Raw genomic sequence first — 20,738 nt, 5'->3', positions numbered from 1 at the left:
ATTTTGCCATTTTATTCCCAAATATAGGATCTCCTGTGCAGGTCCCTTGACTTTACTTTGTTTTATTGCAAAACCAGCTTTCAGAAGTATTTGGATTATTTTTTCCCCTTTCTCAAAAACTTCTGCTGTATTGCCCCATACGATGATGTCATCAATGTACTGCAGATGTTCTGGAGCTTCACCCTGTTCTAGTGCAGCCTGGATCAGTCCATGACAGATGGTAGGGCTGTGTTTCCACCCCTGGGGCAGTCAATTCCAGGTGTATTGGACACCCCTCCAAGTGAAGGCAAACTGTGGCCTGCGCTCCACAGCCAAAGGGATCGAGAAAAACACATTTGCAATATCAATATTTGCATACTACTTAGCTGCCTTTGATTCCAGTTCATATTGAAGTTCTAGCATGTCTGGCACAGCAGCGCTCAATGGCAGCGTGACTTCATTCAGGCGATGATATTCCACTGTTAGTCTCCATTCTCCATTAGGCTTTTGTACTGGCTATATGGGGCTATTAAAAGATGAATGGGTTCTGCTGATCACTCCTTGGCTCTCTAGTCAGCGAATCAGCTTATGGATCTGGTAGTCTTGGTTGGTGCAGTATTGCTGCCAGTGCACTGCTGTGGTAGCAATCGGCACCTGTGGTTCTTCAATTTTGAGTAACCACACCACAGACGGGTCTTCTGAAAGGCCAGGCAAAGTAGACAGTAGTTCTGCTCTCTTATGTCTTGTCAGAGTGGATTAGAATCCCTTTTCACAGAATCAAGTGTAAAGTTGGCCCTATCACTCTGTCTGGATGACTGGAGCAGCAACCTTCCTGGAAGACTCCCCATTTGTGATTGTTCTTCCTTGTAATTCATGCACTCATTCCTTCAGGGTAGAGGTAGGTAATGCATCCCACCTCCTCACGTCTCCTCTGTGGCCCCACAGGTAAGACCACAGGGTACCTCATGGTATGTATCTGTTGTATTCTCCCTCCCAAACAGAAGGGCATCTGTGGTTGATAACTGAAATGCAGGTCCGTACAGGTGGAGAGTAGGATATATGCTTGTCAAGCCACTGGAACAGTCTCTCTACAGCTGAGATGATGGAGGTAGAGACACTATCTTCATAGTCTTGGAACTGATGAACCACTTCATCCACTGTTGGTGGTGCAGTGTCTGACCAACCCATTACTGCCAATGAGTTGGCATATGCTGATGGTGCGCTCTGTACCAATTTCTGCCACATGGGTTGTGTGCATTGCACTTCATCAGGATCTGTGGGTGACTGTGGATCATTCAGGTTATAATAAATCATCTCTTTCACAGCTAATTCCCTCGAGGACTGCATACCCTTATCTATTGCAGTCCACTTGGTTGGGTGACATGTAATATCCTCCTTGTAGGGATATCTTTAACACTTGACAGAAGTCACCTCCAGAGGCTGATGATTTGCACTCCTTTTCCAATTGCCCTGTTAATGCCCCTTTCTTTAGCAAGTGATCCCAGCTGCTTGGCTTCCCCACCCTCCAAGTCTATACTATTAGCCCCATTATCCCAGCATCAAAGCAACCAGGCGATCATGTGTTCACCTGATTGACAGGCATATCTTTCTGCATATCCTGCCGTTCACTCAGAGATAGGAATTGAGAGGTTACCTCTTGCTTACCTTCTTCATCTTGTTCATGATGGGCCTGTTTCATCCTCTTCCTTTACCAAACGAGTTGCTTTCCATTTCTTCTTATAGGAGCCACTGATACAGGTTGGTCTTCTGCAAGACTCATTTCAGGGGCTGAGGTAGCTGCAGTGCCTGCCACAGGCTGGAGCAGCCACAGGGGCTGCAGCAGCTGTTGTTTCTGCCATGGAGGCTAGAGTAGCTACAGCTGGTCATGCAAATCTCCACCAGGTCCAGGAGGTGAAAACCACATTCAATAATCCTAGCAATAGTGTCAGGACCTGCGCTATGGTGCTTCTCATGACCAAAGATATTCAGAATTTCCAAAAATCCTAAATGTTTCAGTAATTAGTCCTGGGGAGAAGGGGGAGGTGTGGGCCCCACCCATAGGTCGACTCTCTGGGAAAACAAAGCCAAAGGTACAGTTGTTGGCATTCCCCCACAGGGGCCACCAGACACACAGAGGCGACAACACCCAAGTACACAGACCAGATTAGTTTCATAACCAACAAGTCCATCATATTATAGACTAGCACTATGTAGTACAATACTATAATAACTTTACCCCAGGTCCCAATGTAAACAAACAACACAAAAGGGAACTCATACTGTAAATAAACAAGACAATTCAACCCTGGGATCATGGGCAGCAACTTCTAAAGCAGAGAAATCAGCATTGTGGTTAATGATTATTAACCCGAGACAATGAATACCGACAGCAATTTTGTTCTAACACAGTCTGATTTGACCTGTCATTATCTCAATCCTTTGTGCTCCACGTTAGGGTTAAATCACAACAAATCCTTGAATAAATATGAAAATTCTATAGCTTCCCCTGTTTTTTCTAAGTGCGACTTTACATCTGAGGTTGATAAAAATGTCAGCAAAGTTAAATTTTGTCAAAACTTTGTATTTAAATTGTACATAGAAGAGCTGTAACTGATCCTAGAGTCATCCATCAGACTTGATACTTCAACCTGCATCATCATACATGTGTGGAATTTGTCTCTAATGATTCTTCTCATCAAACTGTATCTTTTTCCTTCTAGATTTAAAATTGTGGTTGACTTGGGGTGGGTTTTTTTGGTTGGTTGGTTGGTTTGGTTTATTCAGAAAATAGATGTCTTAATTCCACATTCACAAAAGCAACTCGGGTGCTTTTATTACATCTTTGTCAAGTAAATTTCCAAGTCACCGCAAGTTCCCTCAAAACTGACTTTATTATTTTTTTCCTTTGGCTTTTCTTATTTCACATGAGAAGCACCAGAGTAGATTCAACTGCAAGCATTACTCCTGATACACAGTGGTGTAAATGAGGTAAAACCAGTATTCCTTATCACAAAAGATGAGGAACCCCTATTTTTGATTATAGGAGTCTGGCCAGGGCATGTAGATACTGCAGAATACTATTACATGCATCTTTTCCATCTCAGACTGCAAACTACTATTTAATGAACCTGTCAGCTGGGTGATATAAGGTCTCCAAAGTTATTGTCTCCTGTCTGCAACCACTGTCAGTCATACAATCCATTCATCAACTGTTTGTATGCCTCAATTCACAATTACAGAATCAAACAATAATATACTGGGTGTGCTGCACTGTATTAGCTGTGCTGATGCCTCTAGCCTGGAGCTTCAGCTACCAGCAGCTAGAATAAAGTGGAAAACATGATCACCAATCAGCTCTCTTCTACAGTAAGGGAATCCTACCTAGCCAACAAGTATTCCTCATTACTGCAAGGCCCTCATGTTATGCAAACACAACGTAGGGGTAAGCATTTACCTACTGCCCTTGGTTGAGCACCTGAATGGTTTTTAGATTACCGGAGGACAGAAATGAGAGAAAAGTCAAAAACATTTTCCCAAGTTACAAAGAATTTTGGATAAAAATTCCTAAAGTGATTAAGCTCAGCCTCTATTCAGTCTCACCCAACATTTAAAAGCATTATCTTCAGTAGCTGCTACTACATATTTGCTATTTGCAGTGATCATTGTTTTCCATATGACAATTTTTTCATCTGTATAGGAGTAGACTCATTGATTCTGTCCTAATGTTAAAAATAATCTCTTTAGGCTCCTGCTTCATATTCAGTAGAGGGCTGCAGCTGGTTTCCATGCTCTTGGTCAAAAGTGACTCTCGCCCTCCACAGGAAATTCAACCAGGAATGAAGAAATATTGTTGTGACACTTGCAAAGGTTACTGTATGTCTCATATTTGTACAGTAGATACTTTTAAAATTCTTTTCATCCTATCCTTGACTGGGATTATTAGGAAAAGAAATGTTTTGAATGTTGAAATACCTCCGTGTTTCAAATGGGGTGTCCTGGTTTCAGCTGGGATAGACTTAGTTTTCTTCTTAGTAGCTGGTACAGTGATGTGTTTTGGATTTGGTGTGAGAACAATGTTGATAGCACACTGATGTTTTTAGTTGTTTCTAGGTAATATTTATACCAAGTCAAGGATTTTTTAGCTTCTCAGGTCTTGCCAGGGAGAGGGCTGGAGGGGCACAGGAAATTGTGAGGGGACACAGCCAGGACAGGTGACCCAAGCTAGCCAAAGAGGTATTCCATACTGTATGACATCATGCTGAGTATATAAACTGGGGAAAGAAGGAAGGGAGGGACATCTGGCATTATGGCATTTGTCTTCCCAAGTAACTGTTACGTGTGATGGAGCCCTGCTTTCCTGGGGATGGCTGAACACCTGCCTGCCCATGGGAAGTGGTGAATGAATTCCTTGTTTTGCTTTGCTTGTGTGTGCAGCTTTTGCTTTACCTATTAAACTGTATCTCAACCCTTGAGTTTTACATTACTTTTACTCTTCTGATCCTCTCCTCCATCCCACTGTGGAGGGAATGAGCGAGTGGCTGCGTGGTGCTTGGTTGCCACCCAGGGTTAAACCAGGACATGGGGAAAAGACTCAAATCCCTGTCCCCCTCTTGTATGACTTCCCCCAAGCTAATTTGAAAAAGGAATGACTTCCACCTTACAAACACCTCTCATTTATGCGTAGTCCTCTGGACTGATAGCAGGTTATTTCATGAACCAGCTGAAGTTTAGATCTAGCTGTCAAGGCACCAAAGGACTGTCTCTAACTGAATACTTGGTCAAACTTGAAGTTAGCACTAACCTTTAACATCTACTTATAGGATGATTACCTGTGATGATAACTATACATGAATAAGCACAAATGGTATGCACTAATGGTTATCAAATGACCAGAGATCTGGTTTTGTTCAGAAAAGTTAACAGATAGTGAACCTGCCAATCATCCATTTGGTTACCTTCTTTTGATATTAGTAAAGTAATAAGCTTACCTGTCCACCCCACAGTCACTGAATGGTGAATTCACTATGAATCCAGAGATATTTCTACAATCTGCTTTCTTCACTGCTACTCTACTTAGCTTACAGATCTTTTCACAGAAAAAACTCCAACAGTTTATAATCAAACTCGTCTCAAAATAAAACCTAAGTTTTCTGCTGAATGGTGTGATAGGTTCACTTTTATAGGTCTTTATCAGTGATAAAGTTTAGCCTAAGTGATTTGTTTAGCCTAAAAACCTATCATTTGTTTACTATCTATTTTTCACTAATTACCCCCCAAAGACTACTGTTGCTTGCAAGAATGCTTTAAGCTGTCATTTTACTTATACACAGTAATTAAACACTTCCTTTCAATTGCCACAAAATACACTATCTCTTATTATTGCTCTTTACAATTAGTGTAATTGAGAAATTAAGTTATACGGAATTTTTCTGAATAGGATATGTTTTCTTAGCCTGTTATTTATATTGCACAAATTTGCTTTTTACTGTTTTAAAAAGGGTAGGGGAGAGAACGAGCATGAAAAGCAAGCTCAGTTCCCCTCTTCACAGATGCAATAACGGAACTCTGATTTAATGAAACAACTACCAAAGCCATGAGGAATGAAAAGCATCTCTTCTCCATGCTCTTATAGGTGAAACTGTATCAAGTCTAAAAAAGAAAATCATCCTGCTTTTATGAGAAAAATACTATATAGATGACAGCTTATTTAAAAATATCATATATGTTGTAATGGTATCCTTAAAGTTGCCAGTTTCAAAGCGAAATTTAATACCTATCCAGTCATCTTGTACAATTTTCTGTATCTTTTGGATTTTTTGGATTTTTTTTTCTTTTCAATTTCCCTGTGTCACTAAAAAAAAAGTAATAAGATAGAAACACTGGTATGATACAGCTGCTGATCCTGGAAATTCTGGCTCTGATAAGACCTAATTATAGCTTGCCTTTTTTTTTATTATTAATTAATGGGAAATGTCAATTTACCAAAAAGAACTTGCTTTTTAAATTGATCCATTTCAAAGAAATTTGCATGGCAATAAGTTTATCATGCATGGGAAGGTCTGTCCAAAGCCAAAGGGAGAGACAAAGTTTCTTCAGTAAATAAATATGGTCTAGTTGCTCAGTTATTGGATGCATTGCCTTTCTTGACTTCTGATCAGAGACCTGAAAACTGGCCTTCCCTCATTTCACAGCAGTGTCCTAATGATGAGGAAATGGTTGTTCTAGGCTGGGCATCTCTCAGTGTATTTTCTGCTTTGTATAAGCATGCATCAAATTAAAGAGAGAGAGAAAAAAAATATCATGTTCTTCATAGGGATAGAAATAGCAGTGTAGATGATCACATTTCACCTTGCTTTTCCAATAAAGTATAATCACTTACACAGAATCGAGGTGGTGGGAAACACTGAAAAACACTCATCCCATGCAGATGCTACTTGTGGGAAAGGGTCTGCACAGGGCCATTGGCTGCAATTAATCCACCTCGTCACAGACATTTAACATGCAAACAACTGAGTCAGTGTCAGACAGCTGCAGCACTGAGATTATTTTTATTATTTATTTTTTTTTTAAACTGCAGGAGCTTAGAGATCAAAACCCCTCTGCTCTCAGCAGGTAACCTCATTAATAATAACTTATTAATTTATGATTTACTGCTTAGCATATACAGTCTGAAACATTGCATGTTATTTGAGCATATAGCTTTTCACTGCATGATGCAAAGAGCCCTTTCATTTATAAAGGTGACTTGGAGATTATAATTAATTTTTAAAATAATCTAAAATTGTTTGTCAGACACTGTTCATGTCTCCAGCTTCACCTGAATCACTGAGGTTAACACAAAACATAACCTGGCATTCACGATTCTGAGCCTTCTACACCAACTGCAACAGCCTCCAACAGTCTGACAAACTGCTCCTCTTCACGTTCCCAGGCATTTTGTTTTATTCATTCTTACAAAATATCTACAATCATCCTATCTTCTTTTTCTCCTTACCTTCTCTTTTTCTAGTCTTTAAGTATAAACACTTCAGAGACATCCTTATAGAAATGAATTTATGGCACCTGGAGGCTTAATCCTAGAGTCATAGCAGTAAAGTAAAACTCCAAGCAACCATTTGTACTCCAATGAAAAGCAGTCACTATAGACCTGAGAGTTCCAAAGGGATGTCTGTAAGTGACAGGATGTTTCCCCTTGTATTCCAGAATTATGGAATGTATTCAACTGGTACAGGAAAAAAATAATAAGGTTTAATAAGACTTAAGGATAATTCTTGAAGTAGAGTAAAAATGAGAATTAGGACAGCTATAGAGCCTATCAGAGATAGAAAAGCCAGTGGAGTGCATTCTGCAAAGAACATATTTTAAGGTAATTTATACTTTTCTTCAAATAAACTATCAATTCTTATTTCTGGTTGTGAAGAAATAGTTCAATGCATCAACCAGAGGAAATCTGTCTCCAAAAAGACAGAAAAAGTTCTTCGTAGTAGTGGATTACTTCCCACATGTCTATGGAGATTTAATTCAAACTATGACATTATGTTTCTGTGCTGATCATTTTAGGAGAAACGCTCAGGGAAAGTGTTTTATTCAATATAGCTGGGTTTATCCAAAAGTAAAGTCACAAAAGCTGTAACTCCTAGAGAAATAATGGAACTTCTGTCAAATAATACCTTTATTTTCTTTTTTTTACCTTCTTCCATAACATGAAGGAGAAATATAAAGAGCTTTGAAGAAGTGAGAAAAACATCAAAAGGGTATGAAAAACTATGAAAGTAGTGAAAGGCTAGGAAAGGGATCCTAAAAAATTCTATTAAAAAATCTAAAGTAAAAAGACCTAAGGATCATTTACATTTTGTTTGATTTTACAGAAATCAGATTTATAAAATACCTATCTCTTTCTTAACTTATGAATTTTTAGGAGAATTTTGTTCAGCATCTGAAATTTTAGCAAAATTTATCTTAGTTTTGGAGTAGAATAAAGGACACTTTGTTTCCATGGCAAGAGAAGCAATTTGCACTATAGTACTGTAAATATGATGGACTCCAACGGCTATTGTTTCACATGTGTAACTGATAATCCAAGTCCACTTATATTCTAAACTAGCATGGTGGGTTGACCCTGGCTGAATGCCAGGTGCCCACCAAAGCCACTCTATCACTCCCCTCCTCATCTGGACAGGGGAGAGAAAATATAATGAAAGGCTCATGGGTCAAGATAAGTACAGGGAGACATCATTCACCAATTACCATCATGGGCAAAACAGACTCATCTTGGGGAAATTAGTTTAATTTATTGCCAATCAAATCAGAGTAGGATGATGAGAAATAAACCCAAATTTTAAAAACACCTTCCCCCCACCCCTCCCTTCTTCCTGGGCTCAACTTCACTCTCAATTTCTCTACCTCCTCCCCCCAAGTGGCACAGGGGGATGGGGTCAGTTCATCACACCTTGTCTTTGCCACTCTTCAGAGGGAAAGTTCCTCACACTCTTCCCCTGATCCAGTGTGAGTCCCCTGCAGGGTCACAAGTCCTGCCAGCAAACCTGATCCAGCATGAGCTCCTCTCTCCATGGGGCCGCAGGTCCTGCCAGGAGCCTGCTCCAGCATAGGCCTCCCACAAGGTCACAGCCTCCTTCAGGTACATCCACCTGCTCCAGTATGGGGATCTCCATGGGCTGCAGGTGGATGTCTGCTCCACCATTAACCTCCAAGGGCTGCAGGAGTACAGCCTGCCTCACCATGGTCTTCACCACAGGCTGCAGGGGAATCTGCTCTGGTGCCTGAAGCACCTCCTACCCCTCTTTCTGCACTGACCTTGGTGTCTGCAGAGTTGTTGCTCTCACATATTCTCACTCCTCTCTTCTGGCTGCTGCTGGTGTTGCACAGGTTTCTTTCTCCCTTCTTAAACATATTATCACAGAGGCACTACCACCATTGTTGATTGTCTCAGCCTTGGCCAGTAGCGGGTTCATCTTGGAGCCAGCTGGCATTTGTTCCATTGGACACAAGAAGATTCTAGCAGTTTCTTGCATATGCCACCCCTGTAGCTCCCCCTTCTAACAAAACCTTGACACATAAACCCAGTACAACTAGTACTCTAAACACGATTACCAGCACTGACAGTGGCATCCTGTCAAAGGGCTCCAGTGCAGGAACACAGGTGAAGCCAACCTGGCACCTGCACAGCCCTGCTGAGGAGGGTTGTTCCAGTTCAGCAATGCAAAATGGTTGTTTTTGTTTAAAAGAACATTTTTCTTGTTTTGGGGGAATGGATTTTAAGGATGCTATAGATAAATAACAGATCACCAGGCCATTTTTCAGTCTTCAAGAGATATGTGGTCTAGACACAGCAAATAATTTCTGGATTTCTTCCAGATGAGCCCAATCAGAGGCTTTTCTCAGCAGATGAATTCAAGGGCCATCAACAAATCCTCCATTATAAGCTCCTATCTCTATCACAGTTCTATTTCAAAGAAGCCAATAGTCTCTCATTCCAGTACAGACCTGGTTTGTTGTGGTTTAACCCCAGCCGGCAACCAAGCACCACACAGCCGCTCACTCACTCCCCCTCACCCAGAGGGATGGGGAGGAGAAATGGAAAGGAATGTAAAACTCAAGGGTTGAGATAAGAACAATTTAATAGGTAAAGCAAAAGCCACGCATGCAAACAAAGCAAAACAAGGAATTCATTCACCACTTTCCATCAGCAGGCAGGTTCTCAGCCATCCCCAGGAAAGCAGGGCTCCATCACATATAATGGTTACTTGGGAAGACAAACGCCATAATGCTGGTTGTCCACACATTCGTTCTTCTTCCCCCAGTTTATATACTCAGCATGACGTCATATTGCATGAAATACCTCTTTGGCTAGCTTGGGTCACCTGTCCTGGCTGTGTCCCCTCCCAATTTCCTGTGCCCCTCCAGCCCTCTTGCTGGCAGGGTCCAAAAACCTGAACAGTCCTTGACTTAGTATAAACATTACCCAGCAACAACTAAAAGCATCCCTGTCCTATCAACATTGTTCTCACACCAAATCTAAAACACAGCACTGTACCAGCTACTAAGAAGAAAACTAACTGTATCCCACCTGAAACCAGGACATGGTTCTTTCCCCTCTTCATCCCTCCCTACCTCCTACTTCACATTTTCTTTGGCTCCTACTACTTCCAGATGCTTTTTTCTTCGCAGGCCTACCATAGGAAAGTCACAGATGCCTTCCACTGTTACACTGATCAATCATCCCTTTGGGCTCTCTGCCTCAATTTTTCTTTGTGTTAGCCTTTTGGGCTGCCTCTGGTGTCAATGGTACTCCTGGCTGAGGTGAGGCCCATGTCCATCTTCTGATGCTGCCCTGACACTGCACAAACGAGGACTGAAAGACTCCTGATGCTGTGCAGGAGTGAATCAGCAACAAAGAGAGCTACTCTTCTGCCAGGTGATCGCTCTCTCCTTTTACTTGCTTAAATTCACTACAAAGCCAGGAGAAAAGACAGACCTGCGCCAGGAAAAATAATGATGAAAAAGGATAGGGAGGCATCTTAATTAAGGGAATTAACTCCATTAAACTCAGGTTACCAGCTCCTATAAAATGTATAAGGAACACCCAAAGATTTGCCTTCACTTTTCATTTAAGAATTGCTCAACTTTTTATTCAAAACTTTATAAAATTATTTTTACATTTACATCAAATTCTGCAATAAAGAAATATGTTCGGCCAGCTCTGCCTGAATATATATAGGCATCCAGCACTGCCCATAATAAAAAGCAGCTGATAAACAAATATTTTTTCTAGAAGGCAATTGTATAGATGCTTATGTGAAAATGACCTTTTCGTAACCCCATACTGTTCAATGCTAACTCATGGCATTGTGGATTTTTATGAAAAGATCTGCTTTCATTATGCTTTTAATAAATATTTAATGTTTAGAAAAATGTGTTCTAAAGGATTTTTGTTTGTTTGTTTGTTTTTCACAGTTTGGCACAGATATGATGAAGCTGGGTAGATAGCACTTGGCTTGCACAGTACCTGCTACTGGGAGGAACCAATTGCCTTTTTAGGGATACAAGGCAAAAATAACCAGGCCTATTACCCCAGCAAGACTGACTGTAATGAGAAGATGAAATACAATAATGAAGTACCAATTCAATGATGTAATTCCTTTGGGGTGGCATGTATACTGTAGCACAACTGCACAGAAAAGGTAAGATATATCGGCAAAATGGAAAATGGCTCACCTGCTCCAGCAACCTGAACATGACATGACGCATTGTTAAAATTATGCTGGATAAATGAAAATGGGTTATTGTTAAGTAAAGAGAAGGAGTTGAAACCAATCACAGAACATTTTTGTGTTACACTATTCTCATGCTTTCTAAAAGCCACTAGCAGCATCAGAAAAGCAGGAGCTCCATTTAAAAATAAAATAAATTAAAAAAAAAGAATGCTATGAAAAGCTACTCAACTTGCAAATCAATATTTCATGAGAAACTTTGCTGATCAGATCCAATCCAGGAATTACATGCTAAAACTCCAGATTGCAAGGTGAGCTGTGTATGTAAAATTCAAGTTCTGCTCTTTGTATTCTGTACATCTGTCCAGTTTAAGCAAAAAAAAAAGCAGAACTAGAAATTCAAAGATTTTTATGAACGATATATAATACATAGGCAACAGAAACTCTGCTTTATCTGTTTCACTCTGTCTCATCTGACTGGTCTCCAGCAAGGGCGAGCTGACCAAAAGTCAGCTTGTCCCTGATACTTACAGATGAGATACAGATGTCTAAGATTTTCCAGAAAAGTCTGCTAGGCACCAAAGCTCTACTAATGAGCATATTGAGAACTGGGTATCTGCATTGTTCTACCTTGAATTTAACCACAAAGTGCTTAAAACTTAGGAAAACATGGAAGAGCTGCTCATTAAAAAATGCAGAGGCATCACTGGCTGAATGAGTGGTTACAAAGTCTTGATTTTACTCTACGGCAGAGCCTCTCCACTGCACTCTAAAATAACCACTCAGAGAAAGAAGCACAACTTTTCACCCCAGCATTTAAGACACTCATCTGAGAAAAGGTTTTGTCCCTGCTGCCAGCACCTCTTGTGAGTTTTCTGGAAACCAGTTATAAATGCCCCTGGGGAGAGGTAGGGGAGCAGAGCAGAGTGTGTTGTCCCCCAGGGAGTCACTGTCATTCACCTTAACCTTCTCAGGCACAGCACATTTTCCATTCCTCTCAGCAATGTGGTTTGAGCTGCTGAGGTGAGGAGTCTCCTTTGCACTTTCCTTTCCATCTGTTTCATCTCACACCAGCACAAGGACTCCAGAATGAGTGGCAGGGACATACTCCTGCTTCAATTGCAGGTTGGCTCTGAACCTGCCTCTGCTGTTTCCAGGACTGTCCTCTGCCCCAGGTGTGTCTTGGGCAGGGGAGGCATTTCCACCTGCTCTTCTGGCCACCTCTGAAGAGAAAGGTGGTTTCTCTTCCCTGTTTTCAAAGGAAGGAGCTCCAGTGTCTCACTGCATGAGGTGCTCAAGTATGTGCCACAGCTTCATGGAGGGGAAGGGAAATGGAAACATGCTTCAGCCAATTCTGCCCCAAAGCACCCTGAGAGATTGCTGCCTCTTGCAAAGTGTGTGTTGAGCATGTCCCCATGCACTTCACAGACAATTTAGATATCCAAACTGGAGCTGTGAGAGGCAGACTTAAAAAGCCAGTGCAAGGCATCATGCTGCAAAATCTAAAGCCATCTTCCTGCCCTAAACCTGTTATTCATTTTTAAACATTTTTTTTTTTTTGGTGCTTAAAAAGAAAATGAAAAATGAGCAGTCTGTGCTTCAAATCACAATGCTGTCTATGTAAAAATACCCCAAACCAATTAGTAAATTGCTTTTAAATAATCTTTATATGTAAATATTGCTTTTCATTTGTAGAAAAGTACTTTTAGATCCTTTTCTCCCTTTGAACTAGACTGATTTAACTGAAAATGTGCTAAAAGACCATAAATTAAGAGATTAGATAAAAGGAGAATATAGGGCTAAGATATGTCCTTTGGGACATTCGAAGCTCATGTCAAGCCCAGAATTCTTTCATGTCTTTAATAATGATTTAACATATCTTTCCAAGACTAGGACAGCATCCACTATACGGAGATAGTTGTAATTTTTTCCATTTCCTATGATATGCATATGGTTGAATTACATATCATTTATGCCTCTCTAATACTTGCAACTAGTAAAATTGCCTTGTCTGGTTTTCCTATTTTTGAAATCTTGCATGTTTTTTTGAGTTGTTTACCAATAGAGGAAAATCAAAATATACAAAATTATAGCATAATGAAAATGGATCTAATAGCTTTCATTTTATCAAAGCAATTTAAAAATCTTTATGAACATGAGACAATCTGTATGCTATCACAAATCTTGCCTCTATTAGCTTGTTGTGACTTTGTTTCTGGATATTTTATGCCCACAACAGACTGGAACACAGGAAATACTAACCAGTCTTCAGTCAGGATTATTCAATGATATCCAGAGCATTAGGTGAACATCTTCCCATTAAAAACTGCCAACATCTAAAGAAGTATTTTACTAATGATCTTTAGCTTCTTGTCAAGTGACTCTTCATTTGACTGCTGTTTCACACCAGTTTTTTAACAAATTCAGCATATGTATTTCTGGTTGTTTCAAATAAATGTTGCCTTAGCAAAGGCAAATGTCTTTGAGATATGTTGACTTTCCAGATATTGGAAAATTTCCAAGGAGTTATCACTTAAAATATGACTTCTATTTACTGATATGTTCATCTTGGATTTATACCAAAGACTGAGGCGGGAGAGATGCCATTGATTTGTTGACTTCTTCTGTCCTTTTATAAGGTAGAATGGTCTGTCAGACTTACTTATTGAAAAGGAAATATGGATTGAGTATATCTGGCTTGAACACATCTTTCTCCTCTGTCAGGCACTGGCACTTCACTCACTGAAGACAAGTTCTGATGTATGTATTCACTCTGAGAGGTATTTTTTCTCTGAGAACAGTTCCATTCACTTCAACAGAAAAATCTCTGAAGCGTTCCTCAAAGTGACCAGAATGTATCAATGCGTCCTTTTTTGTAGCAATTATTGGTATGTGATTTTATTGTCCCCCTTCTACATTTGGCATCTAATAATCACTGTTAATTTCCTCTGATAAATTATGTCTTTGGCCCGCCCACAACAGTAAACTCATGGAACAATATTTTCTTTCTTACCATTCTTTGATTTCTCTCAGCATGCAATGCTTGTCAAGTTCTTAGATGGTGTTTGACATATTTGGCTTAATGAAAACTCTTCCTTGTCTTCCTGTGTTTATTTCTTCTATTTTGAATTATGCATGTTTAATTTTGCATACCCTGAGCTTTGGAAGGATCTGAATGAGGAAGATATGGTGATTTCAGCAAATATGTTACTTCTAGGTGCTTTCAGTGTGAGAAAGACCAGAACTCTCCTTCCATTAGTTGTATTCCACAGATATATTTATGAAATATCATTTTAGGTACAGCAAAAAAATTAGTTGGAAAACAAGGAGGATAAGATTTTGGCATAATTTTACTCATAGAAGAACCTAAGAACAGCATCTTTTTTCATCTCTGCTATCATTCTATGTTGCCTATTTTTTGTGTCTCATAAAGAAAACAATCGAGCCAAGAACTACACAATCCTATATACGTAAGACTAAAAAAAATTAATTCTAGCATTTAAGCCCCCAAAGCCTAAACAAGTCATAGTCTCATGTTTTTTCCAATTTTTTAATTTCAGAAGTTAAAAAAAAAAAAGCAATGCACTAGGCCAAAATATATAATGCAGTATATATATTAAAACTCTGAAACCTGTGGCTGAAGATTTGATTTACTTTTTTCTCAAGTCTCAGTTAAGTGAAATATAAGTTATTTTTATCTGTCAACAATTTAGAAAATAGGCTGACAAACTGATAGCACAAACTGGTCTTTGAAATACCTATTTATTTAGTTTGCAGAGTAAAGAAAAATATACAATATTCATTAGCAGTATATAGTAATGGTTTATAATTGTTAGGCTATAATCAAAGATTTATTTCAAAATATATGATTAAACTATGATAAATCAATGGACAAGAATATAAAAACATGTCAGTATAGTTGTTATAGCTGATACATATGATTTCAGGGTCTCAAAAATCAGTAGAAAAAATTATTTAATTAAGACATCCTTTAGCTCTAGCTCATAATAATTGGCATACAAACTGCTGCCAGAAAGTCAAGAAACATGCAATTTTTGGCTCATTTCTTTCACTCCTGATTATCAATGTCATGTTATGCTCTTGCTTCTGATGTCAGGAAACAAATAAGAAGTAAAAACAAAAAGAGGAATGAAAATGTTCAGAACTGCAGGAAGTGAAAAATGCCAGACATTTCTATAGTAATGTTTAATAAAGTGTGTGCATAAAAAACGGGGAAAAAAACAAGAAAAGGTTTGTTTTCTGTTATGTGAAAACATGAGAAATGCAATACCACTTGACTGCTGCCAGGTTTTAATTTACACCAAAACCACAAATAAAACTGGCTTTACTTAACACAGTTTAAAATATATGAATATTTTTACATGTGCACTACATTTCTTATGCTCAAAACATTGTGATATCATGCTGCATCCAGGAAGGTCTGAGGATAATGATTAAGATGAGATTTCAGGTGGATGGTGACATTTCTGCTGATTTCATACATCTGTATATGTGTGTGTATATATGTTGACTCTAATGAAACTTCAGTTATACTAGGTTTAGAGTTTTCTTCCCTATGCCTGCCTTTGTACCTATGGTAAAGATGTTTCTGCCCCACAGCTTCCTATAAGTGTCCCATTTTAATAAAATTACTTCCCTTTCAGCTAGCAGAACAGACCTAACAAACCGGTTAGCTTGGGTTAAATCACCTACCATGATTAGCCCTGTGACTTTATACTGAGATGGATTAGGTGGTTTCACATGGTCACTGACAGAACTCAAATTTTCAGAGGTTTTAATGCTCACTCATCCTCTCCTTCTAAACCTTTCATCCTCACTTATGTTTTAAAATAACATTGTGTGGGCTTTCTTGCTTGCAAACTTCTGTTTTAAATAGCTGTGAGATTAATGTGTCAGCCACTGTCCAATTTTCCTATTGCTGGATTTATGGCTCATCCCTTACCTTTCCCTGTCTCATATATTGACTCCATGGTCTTGTTGCAACTTGAGCTTAACAGAACTGAATTTAAACTCTTTTTCTCCCACACACTCTTGTCTTCCTCTCTCTTTGCCTGCCTGCAAAGAAAATGCTCCAATCCATTCTACTCAGACCTTTATTTTGACTTTTCCCTTTTTCTTGCCCAGCAAACTCAGGCCATTCCTTTTCATTTTCAGCACATGCCAGGGTCACCCTCTCCTCTACTTACTGTCTGCCAGGTTTCTCCCCGAGGCTTATGTTCCATCACACTGGGATTTCTGCCCAATTTGCCTTTCTGGACATATGCCAAATACTATTGCTCAGGCCACGTTTTTTATTTGCTGATTTGAACTCTCTGATTTCACTACCTTGCTCAGCTGACCTCTCTCCTGGCAGGGCCTCTCCAGTTCCCCATTTACTATAATAACCAAATTTGGCTTCTTTTAAGCACCTCAATAACTCTGCATAACCTTATTGTCCCTTGCTGAGGTTCATTCTGATCCCTTCTTCCTTATGCCACCATTCCTTGCCTCATCACCTCGTTTCATAGCTTCACCCATACTTGACTCTGCCTTTTATTACACAACTGACAGTGTTAATTAGTGCATCTTTGTGCTCAAAGTTCCCACCCTGTACCTATTTATGCCTTTTTAATTCTAACTATACCTACAAAGAATTTAATAAGGAATTGAACAAACTTTTTCTTCCTGTTTCATAAAGAACTGTCTTTCTTCCACTAAATTCTCTCTACGTTTCTGTACTTTGGCCACCGTTCCTTTTGTCCTTGGAGAAGACTTAACAGGTCATGGAGGATAGTGTAAACAATACCATTATAAACCAAAGACTGACCTCTTCTGAGCACTGCTCTGAGGTAGTTCCAAACAAAACAAATTGATTGGGCCTGGTCCTCATTTAAATGCTATTCTTTTCACATGTTCAAGTTTTTCCCTAAATTGGGATCCAAAGGAATAGCAGGAAATTATATAGACATACCCAAGGTACTGAGCTCAAGGCCCTTATTCAAGCTACCTAGATCAAGTACATACAGAGTATAGCACAGGAGTATAAAGCACAGTCTGAACCAGAGGATGGTGTTTTCACAGAAGACTTTAGAGTTTAAAGCAAGTTTCACATCCAAGATTTCATTCAATACATGTGACACACACAACCATGTACACCCTAAAGAATGTGGGTTCATGGAGGAACATATTTAGCCCATGGCATGTTCTAAATTCAATGAAATTTGCTGCAGGATTCAGATGCTACTAGATTATTTCATGTAAACTTGTAAGGCCTTTTCACATTTAAAACAGCTCAATTATTTCAAAACTTAAGAAGTTACATTAAAATGAGTTACCTTTTCTTGATATTGTCGCCGTGAGGAATCCAGAGACTGAATGAGGGCAGTGGCGTGACCAACAAACATGGCATAACACGTAGCCCCCACAATCATACTCAACATGGTTATCCAGAGGTCAGACATGCTGACAGGGGCACGGGCTCCATAACCAATGCAGAGCATATGGCTCATGGCTTTGAAGAGTGCGTATGAGTACTGCTTTCCCCAGGAATCATTCTGCAAGAAAAGAGACAGGTGACTGAGCCAGCAAGCAGCTGAAGGGAAAAATATGTTTCTACCTGTACAGTGGGATCATAGATTACTGGTTTTGAAAGAGCAGTCTGGTAATGTATCCTCTGTGCATGATGAGAGATATTCCATCTAAATTAGTTGTTAGATAAAGCATCAGAGATTCTGCCAGATAGTACTTGGCACAGTGAGATTAAATAAAATTGATTATATTTAATACATGATTGTATTCTTAAATGTGGGTGTTAACCTAATTACAAGGAGACTAAAAGTCAATTTTATTTTACAGTCCATGGCAGACGGATTAAAAAGAGATGAGCACGCAGACTTATCAAGCGCAAGAAGGTAGTATTTTGTTTTAATATGCATGAACATACTCCTATGGCCCCATTTCATTCTTTTCAGTTGTCCATTTTAACACACAACCACATTTCATCTTATCAGATGTTTCACTTCCCAAGGAGAGAAAAAGTCTTATTTGTTGTAATGTATGCTTATCCTCTTTTTCTTGTAATATTGTTTATACCAGAAGCATCTCAATTCAAAAGAAGTCTGTTTATTCTGCAATTATAGCAAACCTATGTTCATAGCCACAATCTGTGAAACAGCCCAGAATAAAAGGTGAATACCTGGGTCATGCATTTCTGATATGCAGCTACCCATTCCCATTCTCTCTGGGAGATTAGAAGGACCTGACAGCTCACTCACAAGCTTTTAAAATTGCAAAGGTATTGTCAGCATCCTTCCTTTATCTTTACATAGAGACAGTCAAAGGGGTGTTCCCAGAGAAAAGCAGACACTTTAAGTCATTCGAAAAAGCCTTAGTAATTTTTGTCAGATTTTTCTATTTTCCTTGTCAAAGGAATGAAACAAGAACAGTTTTATAGCTGTTGATCATCCAGTGCCCAGGAAAACAAACCGCTTGGAGGCATGCAGTGTACATGACAAAACCTAGTAGTTATTACAACAGAGAATAAATTCAGAAATGAAGAAGGAAGAATGACATTAGTAAGATTAAGCAGTTATCCAGTATAGTATCTAATATACAGAACCAAAAAGTAATAATACTGTTAATATAAACAAATATCCAAATTGTTTGTACCATTTATATATAAAATTTACATATGAAATATCAATATTTGTGTCTCTCTTCCACCCATACAAGCTTTGCTCAAATGTTCTTTTTTCTCAAAAGAGCTTCAGGCTTGCTATCTTGCCATTTAAATGCCAAGGTTACTATCCTGGTTTCAGCACGGCTAGAGTTAATTTTCTTCTTAGGAGTTAGTACAGTGCTGTGTTTTGGCTATGATGTGAGAACAATGTTGATAGCACACTGATGTTTTTAGTTGTTGCTGGGTGATGTTTATAATAAGTCAAGGACTTTTTGGTTTCTCATGTCTTGCCAGTGAGAGGGCTGGGGAGGCACAGGAAATTGGGAGGGGACACAGCCAGGACAGGTGACCCAAGCTAGCCAAAGAGGTATTCCATGCAATATGACGTCATGCTGAGTATATAAACTGGGGGAAGAAGAAGGAAGGGGGGGACATCCGGCATTATGGCGTTTGTCTTCCCAAGTAACCATTATATGTGATGGAGCCCTGCTTTCCTGGGGATGGCCGAACACCTGCCTGCCCATAGGAAGTGGTGAATGAATGCTTTGCTTTGCTTTGCTTGCATGTGCGGCTTTTGTATTACCTATTAAATTGTTCTTATCTCAACCCTTGAGTTTTACATTCCTTTCTGATTCTCCTCCCCATCCCTCTGGGTGAGGGAGGTGTGAGTGAGCGGCTGCGTGGTACTTGCTTGCCAGCCAGGTTAAACCACGACAGTCCTTTTTGGCGCCCAACGTGGGGCACGAAGGGTTTGAGATAAGAACAGATTTGATTGGAATATGCTAGTTTGAATTTATAGCTGTTATTGCTGTTTAGCTATTAAGGGGCAGGTTCCTTTGCTTACCATGGGGCTTGATTGTCTTACTGTATATTAGTCTAGTGCTTGTTAGTGGCTGCTTCTTCCTTTCACTGCTTGCTGTACTGCTTATCATCTTACTGTGCTGTGCCTGGGAATATTTTGATAACAGCAATGGTGATGCGCTGGGGCTAGCAGGTTGCCAGGGTATTGCTGCTGTTTCTGTGCTGCTGTAGTGGACAGGCTGGAGCTCCCGTGTGAACTCGAGTCAAAGGGACTGTGACCCGTGCATGAGTCCATGTGGAAGCAGGACACTCCAAAGCTGCCTGAGCAGGTATATCTCAGAGTGTCTGTGGCCATGGTTGTGTCTGTGCTGCAGCAGGTATGCTTCTGAAGGAATTGTGGCCCAAGGACAAGTCCATGTTGGAGAAGGTACACCTCAAAGCATCTGTGGCTGTGGTTATGTCCGTGCTGCAGTAGGTACACCTTGAAGCACCAGTGGCTGCGCGTGAGATCAGGCTGGATAAACCCATGACAGAGCAGGTACAGCCCTGAAGGGATTGTAGCCAGGGATAAGGCCATGCTGGAGCTGATTTACTTCTGAAGGGACTGTGGCTGTGGGTAAGTCCACATTTGAGCAGATCTATGGTCATGGCCTATGGATAAGGCCATGTTGGAACAGGTGCACCTTGAAGTGACTGTGGCTGTGGATGAGTCTATGCCACAGCAGGTACACCCTTGGAGAGACTGTGGCTCATATCTGAGGCTCCACTTGAAGCAGGTTGCAGTCTGTGGATAAGTCCAAGCTGGAGCAGGGGCAAGGGGAGGAGTTCATTGCAATGTTAAACCCTATGGGCTGGTCCGAAGGGTCCAGGGGTGGAGATTGTAATGGATATAACTTTAAATGGTTGTAATCCATGATTTGAGTTTCATGTTATAGGAATGACTATAGCAGCAACCACCTGGACCATTGGAGGACAAGCCTTACAAGAAGCGATGCAAGTGCAGCAGTGACCTGACCTGTGCTGGCTTTGATGCCCGATAACCCCATACC

General features: G+C 40.0%; 1 protein-coding gene across 1 annotated transcript in view; it reads right to left on the bottom strand.

Moving 5' to 3' along the window:
* The window catches only part of LOC129783009 (potassium/sodium hyperpolarization-activated cyclic nucleotide-gated channel 1-like), a 204,705-nt gene that overhangs the window by 71,958 nt on the left and 112,009 nt on the right, over window positions 1-20,738 (bottom strand). The window contains exon 4 of the mRNA XM_055792628.1: window positions 17,546-17,764. Within this exon, the coding sequence (XP_055648603.1) occupies window positions 17,546-17,764 (219 nt within the window). The remainder of the gene's footprint in view (window positions 1-17,545; window positions 17,765-20,738) is intronic.

This window comes from Falco peregrinus, chromosome W (assembly GCF_023634155.1).
Source record: "Falco peregrinus isolate bFalPer1 chromosome W, bFalPer1.pri, whole genome shotgun sequence".
In the NCBI taxonomy this organism is placed as follows: Eukaryota; Metazoa; Chordata; class Aves; order Falconiformes; family Falconidae; genus Falco; species Falco peregrinus.
The sequence above is the reverse complement of the archived record's forward strand: the minus strand, read 5'-3'. Positions and strand labels throughout refer to the sequence as shown.